Source organism: Nipponia nippon, unplaced genomic scaffold, assembly GCF_047370975.1.
Source record: "Nipponia nippon isolate SJK-2023a ecotype South Korea unplaced genomic scaffold, ASM4737097v1 scaffold_19, whole genome shotgun sequence".
NCBI classification, from domain to species: Eukaryota; Metazoa; Chordata; class Aves; order Pelecaniformes; family Threskiornithidae; genus Nipponia; species Nipponia nippon.
Window position 1 is genome coordinate 3,643,192 of NW_028262335.1, and position 14,677 is coordinate 3,657,868.

General features: G+C 49.3%; 1 protein-coding gene across 4 annotated transcripts; it reads right to left on the reverse strand.

The window, feature by feature from the left end:
- Positions 1-987: 987 nt before the first annotated feature.
- On the reverse strand, positions 988-14,676 carry DRAXIN (dorsal inhibitory axon guidance protein). 4 transcript variants are annotated; one of them, XM_087755337.1, is made up of 9 exons: positions 14,467-14,676; positions 13,984-14,066; positions 12,880-13,057; positions 6,984-7,462; positions 5,458-5,645; positions 4,804-4,915; positions 4,365-4,454; positions 4,043-4,132; positions 988-2,020 (listed from the first exon to the last, which is right to left on the reverse strand). In XM_087755337.1, exons 4-9 carry the CDS (start codon positions 7,438-7,440, stop codon positions 1,908-1,910), a joined length of 1,050 nt encoding a protein of 349 aa, XP_087611463.1. In that variant the 5' UTR covers positions 7,441-7,462; positions 12,880-13,057; positions 13,984-14,066; positions 14,467-14,676; the 3' UTR covers positions 988-1,907. The 4 variants fall into 4 exon arrangements, with proteins under 4 accessions (XP_087611463.1, XP_087611461.1, XP_087611464.1 ...); XM_087755335.1 differs by lacking the exon at positions 12,880-13,057; XM_087755338.1 differs by lacking the exons at positions 12,880-13,057; positions 13,984-14,066.
- Position 14,677: the final 1 nt, after the last annotated feature.

A 14,677-nucleotide genomic window follows, 5' to 3' on the forward strand; every position in this document is an offset into this window, starting at 1 on the left:
GACTGTGATCAATTAAGGCCTTTTTGCCTTTATGCTTCCACTGACAATAGCCCTGGCAGCACCACCCACTATTCTGCATCTAGGCTGAGGGAGGGGCTGCATTTCTCTTTGGGTTAACAAATTGCATCCTTGCTGCAGCGGCATAGAGCTGGAGCCAAACCACCTTTCTTTACTCCTGCCTTTTGAGCTAAGACTGTAATGCTGTAAGCAGAAATCTAAATAGCTACATCCAGCCAAGTGGTAGGTTTTGCCTAAATGCTCCTTTACAAATTCCTCCTCTAGCATACCTCCTAGCAGCGCAGGTGTATGTCGGTCAGAATTGTATTTATAGCATACCTCTGTGGTCATGACCGGGCACTCATCATATTAGAGGCACAAACTATTATGCTAGCAGCATCTGAGTGAATACACAATGCAGAGTGACACTACAACAGAAACGGGAGTGCAAAATGGAGATTTGCCTACCTAAATGGAACACAAGGGGGTTTAGGGAAGCAGCATAAAGAGGATTCTGACCACAGCACCAGGATTAATATTTCTATTCCTACAAAAAGTGCTGTACATCTCCAAGTTCTTGAATTTAACATTTAAAAGGCTTCAGAGCTGTCTCCCACCAGAAGCCAGGGTACTGGGGCGTTAGCAGCAGCAAAGAACATCTTCACCAACTAACGCTACTCCTGTTTAACACAGGTAGCCTGTGTTGCTCTGATGTATCACTGAAGTCAGTAACTAAGTAGTAATATAAAGAAGTTTTTGACATCTGGATGGCTACACCAGGCTGCAACTGACTGTTAGCTGCAATTTGAGTGAGGATACAGGGAAGCTTGGATCTCCAGTTTGGGTAGAGAAATTTTTCTAACAAGCAGCACAGCTGCTCTGTGTGATTACCTGAAGTCATCAGTGCTACCTGCTGGCCAGCTCCCTTATAGGCCTTTCTGGCTCCTGCCACATCCTTAGGTGCAGTCAAAGAAGCGGAAGAGTTGCACAAAGGATATCTATCATATCTTTATTTACATATCATGGAAACACACATGCAACATGTCACAGGATTTACTACAACGGAACAGTCTGTCCCTATCTCCTGTTACCAAAAACTTTATTTTTGGCTCACTAGGAAAACTATCACTTCCCCAGAAAGCTCCTAAAAATAATCATTAAAAATAACAGACTTGGCAGGATAACTAAATGAGTGAGAGCTGCAGGCTGAGATGTCTTGCCACATCCTTGCAGAAACCAGGTGGTTCTCTGTAAGCAAGAAAGGAAGGAAGGAGTGGAACTGGATGGTCCCAAAGAAGACAGGTAGGAAGTGGCAGTGTGTTAACAGCTAGGGAATATCTGTCTGTAGCAGTAAACAAGGGAGAGAGCAAGAGCTCTGTCAGAGGGTCTCCTCTCACCTAGGCAGCCAGCTTCCTGCTGGTCCATTTCCCATCTTTGATTCTGCCTGGAAGCTAACAAGCTTCCTATCCTCCAGGAACCTCTGATCCTTAAGGAGGATCTACCTTTCTTCTCAAGGAATAGTTAAGGGGTAAAGTTTATGCTCATATCCCCTTTGACTTGAAGGACCTTTTATATCTTGCCTCTGTTGAGAGGAAGAGACGAAACTGCAGAGCCTTTTCCTGCCAGGACCATCAGAACAGTAGTCATGATCATGTCTTACTAACCACGAGAGGTGACCCAGCTCAGTGGCAGGAATGTGCTGAGGGAAGGGAGGGGGAATGCAGTCCTGGTATAGAAAAGGCTGAGGCCACTCTATTTATAATTAACATGAGCTTCAGTCTTGTTGGAACCTGGCATGTTCAGAGCCTGCAGCTTCAGTCATTTGCTTGACTTTTTCCTCTAATTCCCATTGCTAGGTATAAACAGTTTGACCCCAGCTCCTGACCATCCAAGGCAGGAGTCCCACCCTCCTAAACATTAATGAATGATCCCTGCTCTCCGTTGGCCGATTCGGGCTCCACGCAGCGCCCTTTCCTCCGGGTCACTCTTCGGTTCCGGTGGAATTTGGCATAACAGCGTAGCCCTATGGAAAAGATACGCATATGTGAGCAGGATGGACCAGGGCTCACTACAGCAGTAACATCAAACAATTAGCTCTCGGCCTCAGTCTGTGACAGAGACTGCTGCAGTGGGGACAGTCCCAGGGCTGGGAAGCCTGGGCTGTGTCAAATGAGGTGGCAAAGAAATGCTTCACATGAGCAGGGCATATTGGTTTCTGGGCCCTGCTGTTCTGTTTGGCTCACTGTTCTGGTTCAGGATTCATTGGCTCAGGCAGAAGGTTTCACTGGCTTCCTGAAATACCAATGAATTATCCTGATTGTTTCCAGTGATTTTATGGAAGCCCTGCTTGGTTTCCCCCTATTACTTCCCATTACTGTCTAAGTGATCTCTCCATTGGGAAATTACTACAGACTTAATGTGCAGCAGCAATGGCTAGGGAGCTCCCCTTGCTATTTATTTCCCTGAAGCTTCAGGAGAGGAGGGAGGAGACTTTGAAGCATTATTACTGGGAGGTCTGATCCAAAGCTCACTGCTGATCTCCTTCAGTTTCTCCATTTTGGATGTTTGAAGTGCAGGGTCTGAAGGAAGCTATCTGATATAACGTTGATGAATACTAAGGGGGGAAAAAAAGGCATTTTATTTGTAAAAAACATCAGTACATATTCTTCCATGGCAGTGGAAGGCAATGGGAGCCTCTGGTCAGGGTAACTCATCGGTTTTTGGCACTGATAGATTTGTCTTTTGGTGTCTATTGTCTGATTTTGTTACATCAGAATGTGCAGCTATTTGGGCCAGACAGGGTACGGCCTATGTGTAAATAATTATCATGAAAGCCCTGATTTTCAGTAGCCCAGGATCTGGTCATGGGGGTTGGCAGGAGCTGGTTAGATCATCCTAGAAACTGCAACTCTCTTTACTTCCAGAGCAGGCAGCAGATAGCAACAGTGCCAGCACCCCCAGAGTGGGGGAGGCTGAGGATTTATAGCTTTTATAATGAGACAGCCCATAAACTGTCCTTGAGTACTTGTACACCGGAGACCCAGCAGATGTCACAGGTCACTGAGCAGCCTTTTGGAGTGCATGTCCCTGGGCTATGTTAAGACCAGCTACCTTGAAGTTGGGTTTCTGCCCCTCATTACCAATCCCCCCAGGGCAGTCTGGCCTCCCAGAAGGAGAGCACACAAGATCAGAGCTCTGCTCTTATCTAAGCATCTCGCCTATCTTATCTGGACCCTACATCTCTGGGGATCTTTTTAATGCTGCAGAGGATGCACATTTGGCATCAACTTATAACTAGCTTAAGTATAAAGCAGGGCCAGGGGCAGCCCTCGTTAGGCTTGCAGAAACACTTTTCTAGGCTAATCTATCAGAACATTGTCTCTGATGAGGACCTTCAAGTGTTACACAACACACCCAAGGTGAAGACTATAATTTAACATTGCAACTCCAGGAAAGCAGTCTGTTTAACTGGGTAAAAAGCAAGTGAATGACCTGGTCAAAGTCACTAGGTACCTAACACAGGTCACAAAATTTGGCAACCAGAGTTTTGTTCTGGCGGACAAAACCCAGTGCCTGGAGCTGAGCCTGAACATGTTCAGACTAGGAGAGTGCCTTTCAACATCTTCACAACACAACTATCTATTAAGGGCTGCTGTGGATTCTTCAGAAATAGTTTTAAGAAACAAAAGTCTGTGTCCTGCCCACACCTGCTAAATTCCAACAGGTTCAGTAGAAATTAACTCAGGAAAGCCATATTAGGCATAAGGTCATGTAAAACAAGGATAGTAGTCTTGTTTCTGTAACCTGTGATACTTGAAAGCACCATTGAAGTGTTAATATATTTTGGCTTCTTCTGTTAGGTTTGTAGATATCAGGATTTTTGTTTTCAAGAGGGAAAACAAAATGTCCTAGATGACTCAATGGCCACACTGTGAGTCAGTGTCAGGGAAAGGCTTGGCTATTTTCACATGCAAACCACTATTCCAAGTCAACACAGCCAACTACAAAGCCATCTGGAAGGGGAAGAGCAAAGAGCTGAACTCACCTTCAGTGCACATACAGTCATCATAGCATTTGTTGTTAAGGCCTCGATTGTGTGGTTTGCAGAGGTGCTCACGCAAGTCGCAGCAAGAGCCTGCAACACAGGAACAAGGGTCAGCACAGCTCATTTATCCCCTTCCCTTGCAGGGCTACTAACACTCATGACAGCTCCATGGTACAGACATCATCTGTTCCCACAACACACCTGGAGAGCCTCTGCATACCACTTTCTATCAGTATTAAAAATCAGGATACTTGTATTAGAACCTGGGCTGGATTTCAAACAATCATGTTTGGAGAAATGACTCTACCAAGCTGATCCTGACCTGGGAGGCAGTCAAGGTGATGATCACATGGCTCTCCTTCAGCCATCACAGTTTCATTTCCGCTGTTGGGGCTCTTACTGCGGCGTTTCTCTGTGGAGAAAAAACAGATGCCGATAGAAAATTTCATGCTAGTGTTTTTATTTTGGAGACAACATTGTTCCAGGGTAAAAACAGCCTCAAACTTCAAGAGTTTGAACTCTAAACCTTCATAGTCTAATCTCCTCCCTGTTTCTCAACCCTCCACCTGTCATTTTTCCTCTGCCCTCAAACTATGCATCCAAAATGAGGAATATTCTGAAACTGAGCACAAAACACAATCAGCATTATGCTTTTTCTCTCTTTCCGCACCACTATGATCTCTCATCTTTCAGCACATCTGTGATCATGGGACAAGCCTTACAGAATGACTTTTGGGAAAGAGGACAGGGAAGTTTAGCACCTTTTTTTTTAGCAGATGGCCACATTTCTGGTTTGAGATCCTCATAATCTGTCCAGTCAAAGAGTGCCATATCTAGGGTGGGCATCACATCCCCATCTTGCCTGAGGCGGGCCTGCAAACCACAAGAAATCAAAGAGACAACGGATTACACTTCTGTAGTGACACTGAAGTCTTTGCAAATTTTCCTGGTCTTTTTAGACCTTAAAAAGGCTTTATGATTCCCCCCAGCCCTCCACTGCTTCTTGTCCACTAGGGATTCTTGGCTTCTCATTTTCAGAAGGGAAGAGCTTTCCCTTGGTGCAGCTGAAGCCAAGAGGGAAGTTTCCGCTGCTTCTGTCTGTAGACAAAAGGTGAGCAAGGAGCATTAGGAAATGCTGCCTCTGCAGCCAAGTGCTCCTACTGCCTCTCTGGTCCTTGAAGCTGAATGAAGATGGCTCAGGGAGAGGTAGGGCAGGGAAGAGTAGCAACTAAAGGAACTGGTTATGAAGAAGAGGTGTTTAGATGTCTCCAAGACAGAGAATCGCTTTTGAGGGAGGGCTTTGGTGTTAAGCAAGCACTTACCTCTAACTGAAAAAAAAAAGGAAGCTGGACCTTAGCTGCAGGAGATTACTGCCTGCATCAGAAGTGCAGTGCAGTTACCAGCTGTCTCTTTACCTGTGACCGTGGTGATGTGGCTGGAAGAACAGGAGGCTCTTCTGTGGAAACAGCTAGTTCCAGTGCAGTGAAGAGAAGCATGGTGGGAGTCAGACTTGTAGCTTCCTCTGCCTGGAGGTTTTGAAACTGTTCTTCAAAGCTTTCAGGTTTCTTGTACAGGGAGCTCGGCCCAGCATCAGGAGTCTTCCCTGCAGAGGGTAACAGGTACAGTAGCATTAGCTTTCTCATCCCTTTTCTCTCTGTGTGCCACAGACTTGAGTCAAAGGAATTCAGATTTCATCCAGCCACTGGCCAGTGTTCTACCACCCTGAGCTGCTGTTTAGACCAGTGTAAAACAGTGTCATGTGCTATTAAAGTGATAGATCAAGTCCAGAGTATACGCATCTTGGTTTTTACACACTTAAGTCACACATAATCACACCTTCTTGAAGGTATGTCTCTCTCTTGCTTAAGAAGCAAAGGATTTCTTCTTCTGGTCTCAAGAGTACAAAATGTACTTGTTTATCCATTTTTAAACCAATGGATTAAGCTGCTGCAAATACCTGTAGATGCATTCTTATTTGATTTTAATAGTGGGTTATGTCAATTTAGCTCAAGTCAGGACCTACCTAACTGGAAATAAGAATATCTTCACAGACTGATCCCTGCTTTTCCTAAGTATTAATTTAAATATAGACCTTAAGGTAAACCAAAGAAACAAAGCCTGTTTTGTAGTCTGCAAATATTGCTTCAAACCAGCTTTGTTACATACTCTTCTGTATTGCTTAACATAAGTTCTTTAGTCAGTCCCCTGAGAAAACAACAGAGCTTTTCTTACTGATGCAGGGAGGAGTGATACTCAGGGATACTGACACCCAGCTTGTCAAATAGCGTAGATTGAACACAAATTGCCTGGCTTTAATAGAACTAAAGATTTACCACACTGAGCACCCCATACCACAGGGACACACACCCACAACTTGACCTGCACAGGAAAGCAGTCCCAGTCAAAAAAAAGCAGCATTTTAAAGTAATTAGTGCAATTTCACACATGCGAAATTTATATTTTTTGTAGTTCGGCATCAATATAGAAGAATACAAGCTCTGATGAGAAGAAACTGATCTTCAAGCTAAGTAGGGGCTTTGTATTATTTCTAGTTCTGGTCATCTTTCGAAGTCAGTGGAGGGATTGAGCATGGCTTGGCTGTGTTTGTTCATAAATCAAACCATTTGCTAAAAAAGCAAAAAAACAAAGCAGGCCACCCCAAAACAACCCCTCGAGTCCTAGGAACTTTTAGAGCTCCCCCTGTAAGGCAAACCAGGTCATTTGCACAAAATTGCAGCCAGCAGTAAAAGCCTCTGGTTCTGGAGTTCCCCTTTTTTCTCATGCCTCTTTTGTTTGGCAGATTTCCCCCTAGAGCAAGCACACATCCCACACCCTCCACATACCCATGTGGCTCAACCACAGCTGCATCTTCTTGCCCTCACACAAGTGACACTCATTTCCACTGACCCAACAGCCTCAGCTTCCCTTGGAGCTCAAATACCTCTGTGGTGTTTCAGCCTGTCCCTGCGGCTGTGTCGCCGATGCTCTCGGTTATGCTTCTTTCCTCTCTCAGACCCAGGGGACTGGTTCTCTCTCTCAGGATATGGGAACTCAAAACCCAGGAACACATCTTTATTCTGTTTCAGGGCTGCTGGCTGTCCCTCTGCTGCCAGCTCTTCCACAGCTGGAGCTTCGCTACCCATTCTGAGGGCCTCTTCCCCAGCCGGCTGCCCTCCAGAGGGCACGGCGTGGACCCTGTCCTTCTTGGCCAAGCCATGCTTGTGGTGGTGCCCACTTCTGGGCTGCTGCAGCCACATCTCTTGGTTTTGAAGATGGTTGTTGTTCTCTGGGACATTTTTTAGCTTTGTGCCAGGGTCCAGGGAGACTGCAAGACTGATGTCAGAAAGAACCAGCACGCACAGGAAAAGGAAAGGAGAGAAGGTGGAAGAAGTTGCCATAATCCTGGGTGCTCTGCCTCACCTGCAATTAAAAAAAAAAGGGGGGGGGGAAATAAGCAACCAACTTCTAGGAACTGTAAAGACAAGCAATATTCAGACCTAGGACACATAGATGAAAGCAGTTATGGTGTCCAGAGCTGGAAGTTATTTTCTTCCCTCCTCCTCTCCCAGCCCTGGTTACAGCAGCTGAGACACACGTGCAGGGCCTGCAGGGCTGAGAGGTCCCAGTTTCATGTGCAAATGAGGGCCATCAATCAGTAGGACATTTCCCTTTGATTCCTGACTAGCCCCCCTACCCTGCCATTCACAGCCTACCATCTGAGGGGCTGGGGAGCCTGGCTCCTGCAGGCCACAGCTCCTGAGCCGCCTGCACAGCACCAGCTGTCTGGCTAGGGCTGTTTGCTGCCAGGTTGGCATCCTGGGCCTGGCTGGCACTAGCCCCTCCTCACAGCTGGTTTCCTTGCAATGAAGATGTCAAGATGAACAGAACTGGAGGCAGATGGTGGCCTCGCAGGACAAGCAACAGCCCTGAGCAGCTCAAGACAGAGACACATACTGCTTCAGGGTGGCTGAAACTGGTCAAGGGAAGAAAAAACACTGGAAATTTTGTGCTGATACCTCATAACGTAGCAGAGAAACAAATCTTCTGCTGTCAGCAGAGCAGGGGATGATGGTCTAAAGACCAGCAGGGAGGCAGAGTGAGTTTCCTCTACCTTGTCCCACTTTCCCTCCTTGACCCTGCACAGGTCACTTCACCTCACCCCACCAGGTGAGGCTTTCACTGGGAGGGTAATTTAAGTCCAAAGAACACTGAGACCGAGTCCCTCAGCACAGTGGCTGCAGAGTATTCTCATTCATTCTGCTTCACTGTAATATTTTTGAGGGTCTTCCTTCATCCCTGTGTCCATATTATGAGACATGGCTTTGAGACATTGCACAAGTCAGACACTTCTCCAATTAGGTCATTCTCCCCTGTCCTTTCCCACAAAAGAGGGAAAGGGGTTTTCAGCATTTCCAGTGCAGCCTTTCACTTTGGGGTAGCTTTCTTAGACTGTCCCTCTCAAGCTGGGCAGCATGAAGGCATACTTACAGCCAGAGTTCCCTGTGACACTGACTGTCAGAAAGCCAGGCCTATGCTTACATTTGGGAAATACTGCCACAAAGTTACAGACATAGCTCTTCACTCAACCTCTTCCCCATCTTTCCTGCACCCCAGCTCCCAGCTGCACCCGATTTCCATCTGAGTGTTCACTAGGTGAATGACTTTGCTGCATAATTACAATGGCTTGTACTCCCTCCTCCAGGTGCTTTGCTGCTTGACCAGCCATTGTCACCTGTGAAGGGGAGCAGAACATCCTTTGAGGCCAATCTCAGTGCCTTTTTGTGGAGCTGACAGGAGATGCCCTAAGAACAGCCTTTGTTCTTGCTGTCCTCTTTTCTTTCAACCTATGAGACAGATGTGAAATGTTTTGAGTCAGTGAAACCTCTGCCATCATAGCAGCCCCAGCCTCATGGAGCATCTGGGGAGTTTAGAGGGAGATGTCTTCATCCTCTTAACTGAAAAGCCTGCTCACTTGTTCACCAGCTGATTCTGCCTTTCCACGATTCACCTCTGTTATTGCTCAGAGCCTGGGAGCAACTTTTCAGTTCAGACCTCCCCTGGAAAGAGGTAGGCAGCACAGGGGCTTTCTCTTTAATGCAGTGTCTGAAAAGCAGGTCTTTCTACTGGCCACAAAGGGCAACAAACTGTTACTTGAGGACTGATTTAGGAGGTGCTGGGTAGTTCATTTGCTGAAGGCATAACGCTGTGAAATAGTATTTTATTGGCAGCTATGTGGGACAAAGGAAAACCAGACCAACAGCTAAATCTATTAACAAAGCACTTGAAGTCCTGCTTCAAAACCAATGGAACAAATAGCAACCAAGCAAAACCCAAGCTCTGCATCCACAGTCTCTGTTTTTTCCTAGGATTTTCTCTTTAAGAACCAGAGCAAACCAGCTGGATCAAGGCATCACTCAGAACAACTCAAAGAGCTGGAAACAGCATCTTACATTTTCATCTGTAGGCAAAATGCCAAGAGGAGAGAACAAGTGCAGAGAATGCGAGGCAGGTGTCTCCAATCTCACTCACACAGACATGGGCCCTTTGATGGTGAACCTGACAGACACATTAGCTGAGGATTCTGGTTTTCAGCAGGAGCTAGAAAGCAGCTAAATGCTGCAGGGCAGTTAAACAGAAGGTCTGCTTCAAAGTGTAGGGGGCATTTATTTAAGCTGCCCAGCTGTCTTGTTGGCATGACACAGGATGAAAGTGCAGCTAGAGCACATGGGTTGCATCATCTCTGCACTGGCTGAGAGGGCAGGCTAACATGCTGTGTTACCGTGTCACTGGGAATCTTGCATTAATAATGCAGATAATTACCTGTACTGCACTGTTATCAGGGGAGGTCTGAGCTGTTTGCCAAGCCAGAACAGTGCAGAGACAAGTTTTGGTACCTTGGGTTAATGCAACACTGCTGTGCTAGAAGCACAGAAGTCCCAGCCTTCTCTAGTTCTCCTCAGTGTTCAGGTTCCTCAATGTCTGAGCACCAAAGTAAACTCCACCCTCTCCTCTGTCAGGACCACAGTCCACAAAAGAAGTCCGTGCTAGCCCCGGGCTCGTTGATGTAGGTGACAGCAATGTTGCCACACTGCTGATGCACCTTTTCTGCAAAGGATGAAATTCTGCCCTGAGACATATGCCAGGCAGAAAGAAGTCTGGTCTTGTAAGGAGATGCCTTTCCTAAATTGCTCTAAAACAAATACACGTTACAAGTCCAGAATCCATCCTCTTCTTAGGGTTCGTATATTAATAAAGGAAATAGCTAAAGGACTGGCCAAGTTAAGCTGATGTTCTTCACAACACCAGACCTACATCCTCCTTACTCCACCCAATGCCTTGCACTTCCTTTATGTACCCTCAGGATTATGAGCCACCTGCCTCTTGAGGTAACAAATCTGCCTACTAACAAGAAAATGTGTAAAGCAAAGATAAGGCCTTAGAGCTACCCAGGGTGCAGGCTCAGGGCTGATGAATGAGTTGCAGTGCTGTCTCTCAGCCACTATTTCTGATCTGTTTTGGGTTAGTAGTGGATGGTCACAACCCTGTAAGGGAAATTAGCGGGGTTTTGCATCTTGTGTAACTTTCCCTGTGGGCAGTCTCTTTCTCTGGACTCACTGATACAATTGCTATTACTCTGCTCTCTGCTTGTAATCCTGCAAGGCAGCCATGGACTGAGTAGGTGTGCAGAAACTCAGGCATGTTTTCCCCCCTATAAATACAGTTATGTCACCTTGGTGGGGAAATAGGCTCTGAACCTGCCCCTGCTGTATTTGTTTTGTATTTGACAAAGCAGGAACATGAGATCATCTATGTTAATTTGGATATCTGACTTCTTAAAACATGATACATGACAGTTCTAGCTTTAACTTTTCACATGTTCTTCATGTCACAGACAAGCGGAACAAAACTCTTGAACCGAGAAATAGAGATTCAAGAAAATTCATAGAAATCAAGATCTGATTCTTTATCACCCCAGACCACAATGATGCAGTTTGTATGCTCAAGGGCTGAACTAAGCTAGACCCAAGCATGCACTCTGGGCCAGATTTCTCTTTGGCTCGGGTAAGCTCAGACTTTGGCAGGAGTGCGTAAAGATTTCCTGGACTCCAGACAATCCCAAGCTGCACCAATAGGCGAAGTGCATGTGCATCTACATGGGTGTTGTGGGTATGTGCATGTGTGGCAGGGATGATAGACAATAAATCCAGCTTCGTGTGCCAGGCTTCCTGTAAATAAGAAGCCATAGGGTGATGGATGGGCTTGGGAAGGCCTGGAGCAGAACGGACGGGGTAGGCTCTACGGTAGCTGACATGCAGAGAGCTGGCTGGAGCCAGGAGAATGGCATTGTGCAGATAAATGAGATTTCACTTCCCTGCTGGGTCTCTTTCCATCTGTTTTTCTGTTTCTGGAGGCAAATGCTGGAAAGCTTCATATACAATCTGCCAAGAGACCTTCCCATTTCAAAGGGATCTCTCCCAGCTTTCTAGGGTCCCCAAAAGCAGACAGGTAATCTTATATACACCCTGCTTTTTTCCTCTCCCAGGGCAAAAGTAATAACACTTTTCTTCTCTCCAACATTTCTTGCACACTCACTTTGTAAAGAATTTTTTTTTTTTTTGCTGCTGGCCCAGACATCCTTGGGATGACAGAGCAGCAGAGTCCCCTGCTTACAGATCTCCAGTCCTTTTGGAACCCTCTTTGGAGCTGCCCTCCTCCTTTCTTAGGTTTCCTGTATCCATCGTCACCTTTCCTTCCTACCTTGCCTGTCATATTTATCTGACTCCAAAGTTTCCTTGTCCCTCATGACTGTGTTTGGTGTGACAGATTTCCCCTCTGCAGATATTTAGGATAGGCTAATTGAATCCCGCCACCACCCTTTGAAAGATCTGCTTTCCTTTTGCTTGTGTTGTTTTCTTTCAGTTTCTGCCATCACCAAACAGCACTCCACTGTAGGAAGGGACAAATTCACTAATACACTAATTACACTAGCAGCACAAGAGACAGGACATAGAGATTCAGGCTTGCAGAGGGTTGACTAGTAGCTGTAGCTGCCCCTGTGCCTCCACAAAGCATCTTCCTGGGACAATTCATATCCAGTGACCACTCAAAATGTGACTCACTCAACATGAGTTGAAGGGCTGGAACTGGGACTCTGTTTTTGCTGACCCACTGGCCCAGGCAATCCCTTCCCTTCACCCGTCAGCTCTGGCTGACAGTCTGCGCTCTGCCCTCCTAACCACTGAGGACAGAAGTGGCTTGATCACACAGCGTGACCCAGGAAACACCCCCTCCTGCAGCCCAGACTTGTAAGTAAGCTGGCAGTTTTGTACTTGTCACTGTCACTGCTAAGCTCCAGCACCCTGGCTCTGATGACTACCGGACACCTTGCAAATCCTTCAAGTCACTACGTGCCTCTCACCTTCAGCCGCAGCCATGCCACCCTTTCTCCTGTGCCTACCCTGACCCACACAGAGAGCTTCACTGCTCTCAGTGTCAGCGCACGAGCAGGCAGGGTGCAGCACCAACACCCTCCAGGGACAGAGCAGCCCAGCAAGTCACTGTATCGAAGTGGAAGAGGGGCACATGAATGAATATGCAGTACCCTCTGCTCTGCTTCGCTCTGGGACTTCACAGAGTGGCGGACACAGCCATCATAGGCGACCTGCTATCAAACAGAGTCTACTCTACCCAATAATGAGATTAAAATAGCAATGAGTCTGAGATTAGCATCCAAGATATAGTCGCTTGCTGTCAGCACAGCAGAGAAGACTCTCCAGTTTAATGCACAATGCCTAGTGACAAATGAGACACAATCAATAGCAAAGGTCATTGCTCACCCAGCTGGAAAGCACCCCCCAGCCTGACAGGGGAGAAGGGAGGCAGATTTGGCCCGATCTTCACTGGGGGAAGAGGTGGATGTGTCCTGACTGGCAGAACAGCTAGGCTGCGCTTTCAACACTTTCTGTGCATGTCATTCTCACTTTGAACCAAAACGTGTAGGATTAATGCCTCCTTCTGCAAGGGAGAGGAGATGGGAATACAAAACCATTTCCATTAAAACATCTGGTTGACGGAAGACTTCAGGTGTGAATTGGATAAATGTCACTTAAATCCTGCATGATAAATTACTGGCTGTAATAAGCCATTAACTGATGCCAAATTGATTTAATTCAGAAATGAGATCTCACTTTTATCAATAGAGGAAGAGCAGAGAATAACCCGTGGGTACTCAGGGGCTCGGTGGATGGCAGCGCACGGCTCTGCAAACACAATGACTCGGTGGGAAAAGCGTCCTTCGCCCCTCGGCCGCTTCCCGCAGCAGCTCTGGCTCAGAACCGGGACGTACCCCTGGGGTGCGCGGGGGCTCGGCAGCTACCTGTGAGAGGGCCGATGCCTCTGTCCGAGGCGACTTTGCTTCCAGGGAAGGGGAGAGCCATCTCGGGAGAGAGCTTGCAGTAGCCCCTGAAGCAGCGGGGTCTCGCAGCAGGGCGGTGGGGCGCAAGCCCCAAAGCCCACGCCGCACACCCCTGCGAGGTGCACGGCGCTGCACGGCGCGCTGGGGCCGAGCCGGCTGGCAGAACCGCGGCGGGAGCGGCGGAGCCTGCAGCCCGCTGCCCGGCACGGCTGACAATAGGGCGGGCTGGAGGCACCGCGCACCGGCGCTGTCCAGGCTCGGTGCTCGGCTCCCGCCGCTGAGCGATGCCGCCGCGACCCGAGGCACCGCGCACCGAGGGCGTCCCGGCGGCGGCAGCCTAGAGGCGGCGGTGCTGGGGTCCCGGCACCCCTGGCCTTTGTCTCCTCCGGGGCGCAGGGAAAGTGGGAAAGTGCCCCCCCCCCCCCCCCCGCCCCGATCCCTGCGAAAGCAGAGGGAAATCGGCTCGGTGGAGCGCGGACCCCCGGCCCCGGGGCAGGGTGAGCGCGGTGCGAGCAGCGCTGCCTACCTGTGCGCAGCTCCTCGGTCTGGGCTGAGCCCGGCAGGCAGGGCAGGGCAGCGGCTGTGCGTGCAGCGGGAGGGGAGGCAGGTCTGCCGGGGGGGCAGAGGGGTGTTCAAAACCGAGAGGAGGAGGAGGAGGAGGAGGAGGAGACAGGGGGAAGGCAGTGGGGGAATGTGGAGAGGAACTGGGGACGCCGGGAATCCCGGGGGACTGGGGTGCATGGTATGGGGGGAGGTGGGGCGGGGAGGGGCCGAGGCTGTGCTGGGCGCGGGGGGTGCAGAGGGTGCTGCAGGGGGTGCGGGGGGCCATGATGCGGGGGTGCCCGGTACGAAGGAGCGGGGGGGTGCGGGAGCGCCGGTGCGCGCTCCCGCGGGGCGGCTGGCAGGAGCGGTCCCTGCCCCGGCCAGCGACCGGGGCGGACAAAGGACGCAGACAAAGGCGGCCCGGCCCGGCCCGGTGGGATGGGGTGGCGGCCGGGTCCCCGCTCACCTGCACGGCGGGGCGGGCACGGCGCTCCCGCTCCCCGCAGGAGCTCCCCCGCGTTACGGTAACGGGGTGGGACACCGGGCCGGGGGACCAGCGTCCCCCGCTCCCTGCGCCGAGCACCCGGCCGGGCGGCAGCGGAGGGAGCTGAGGCTGCGGCACGGGGGGTGCGGGCCGGGAGCCGGCGGGGGCGGCGGGCAGGGCCGGGCCGGGCCGG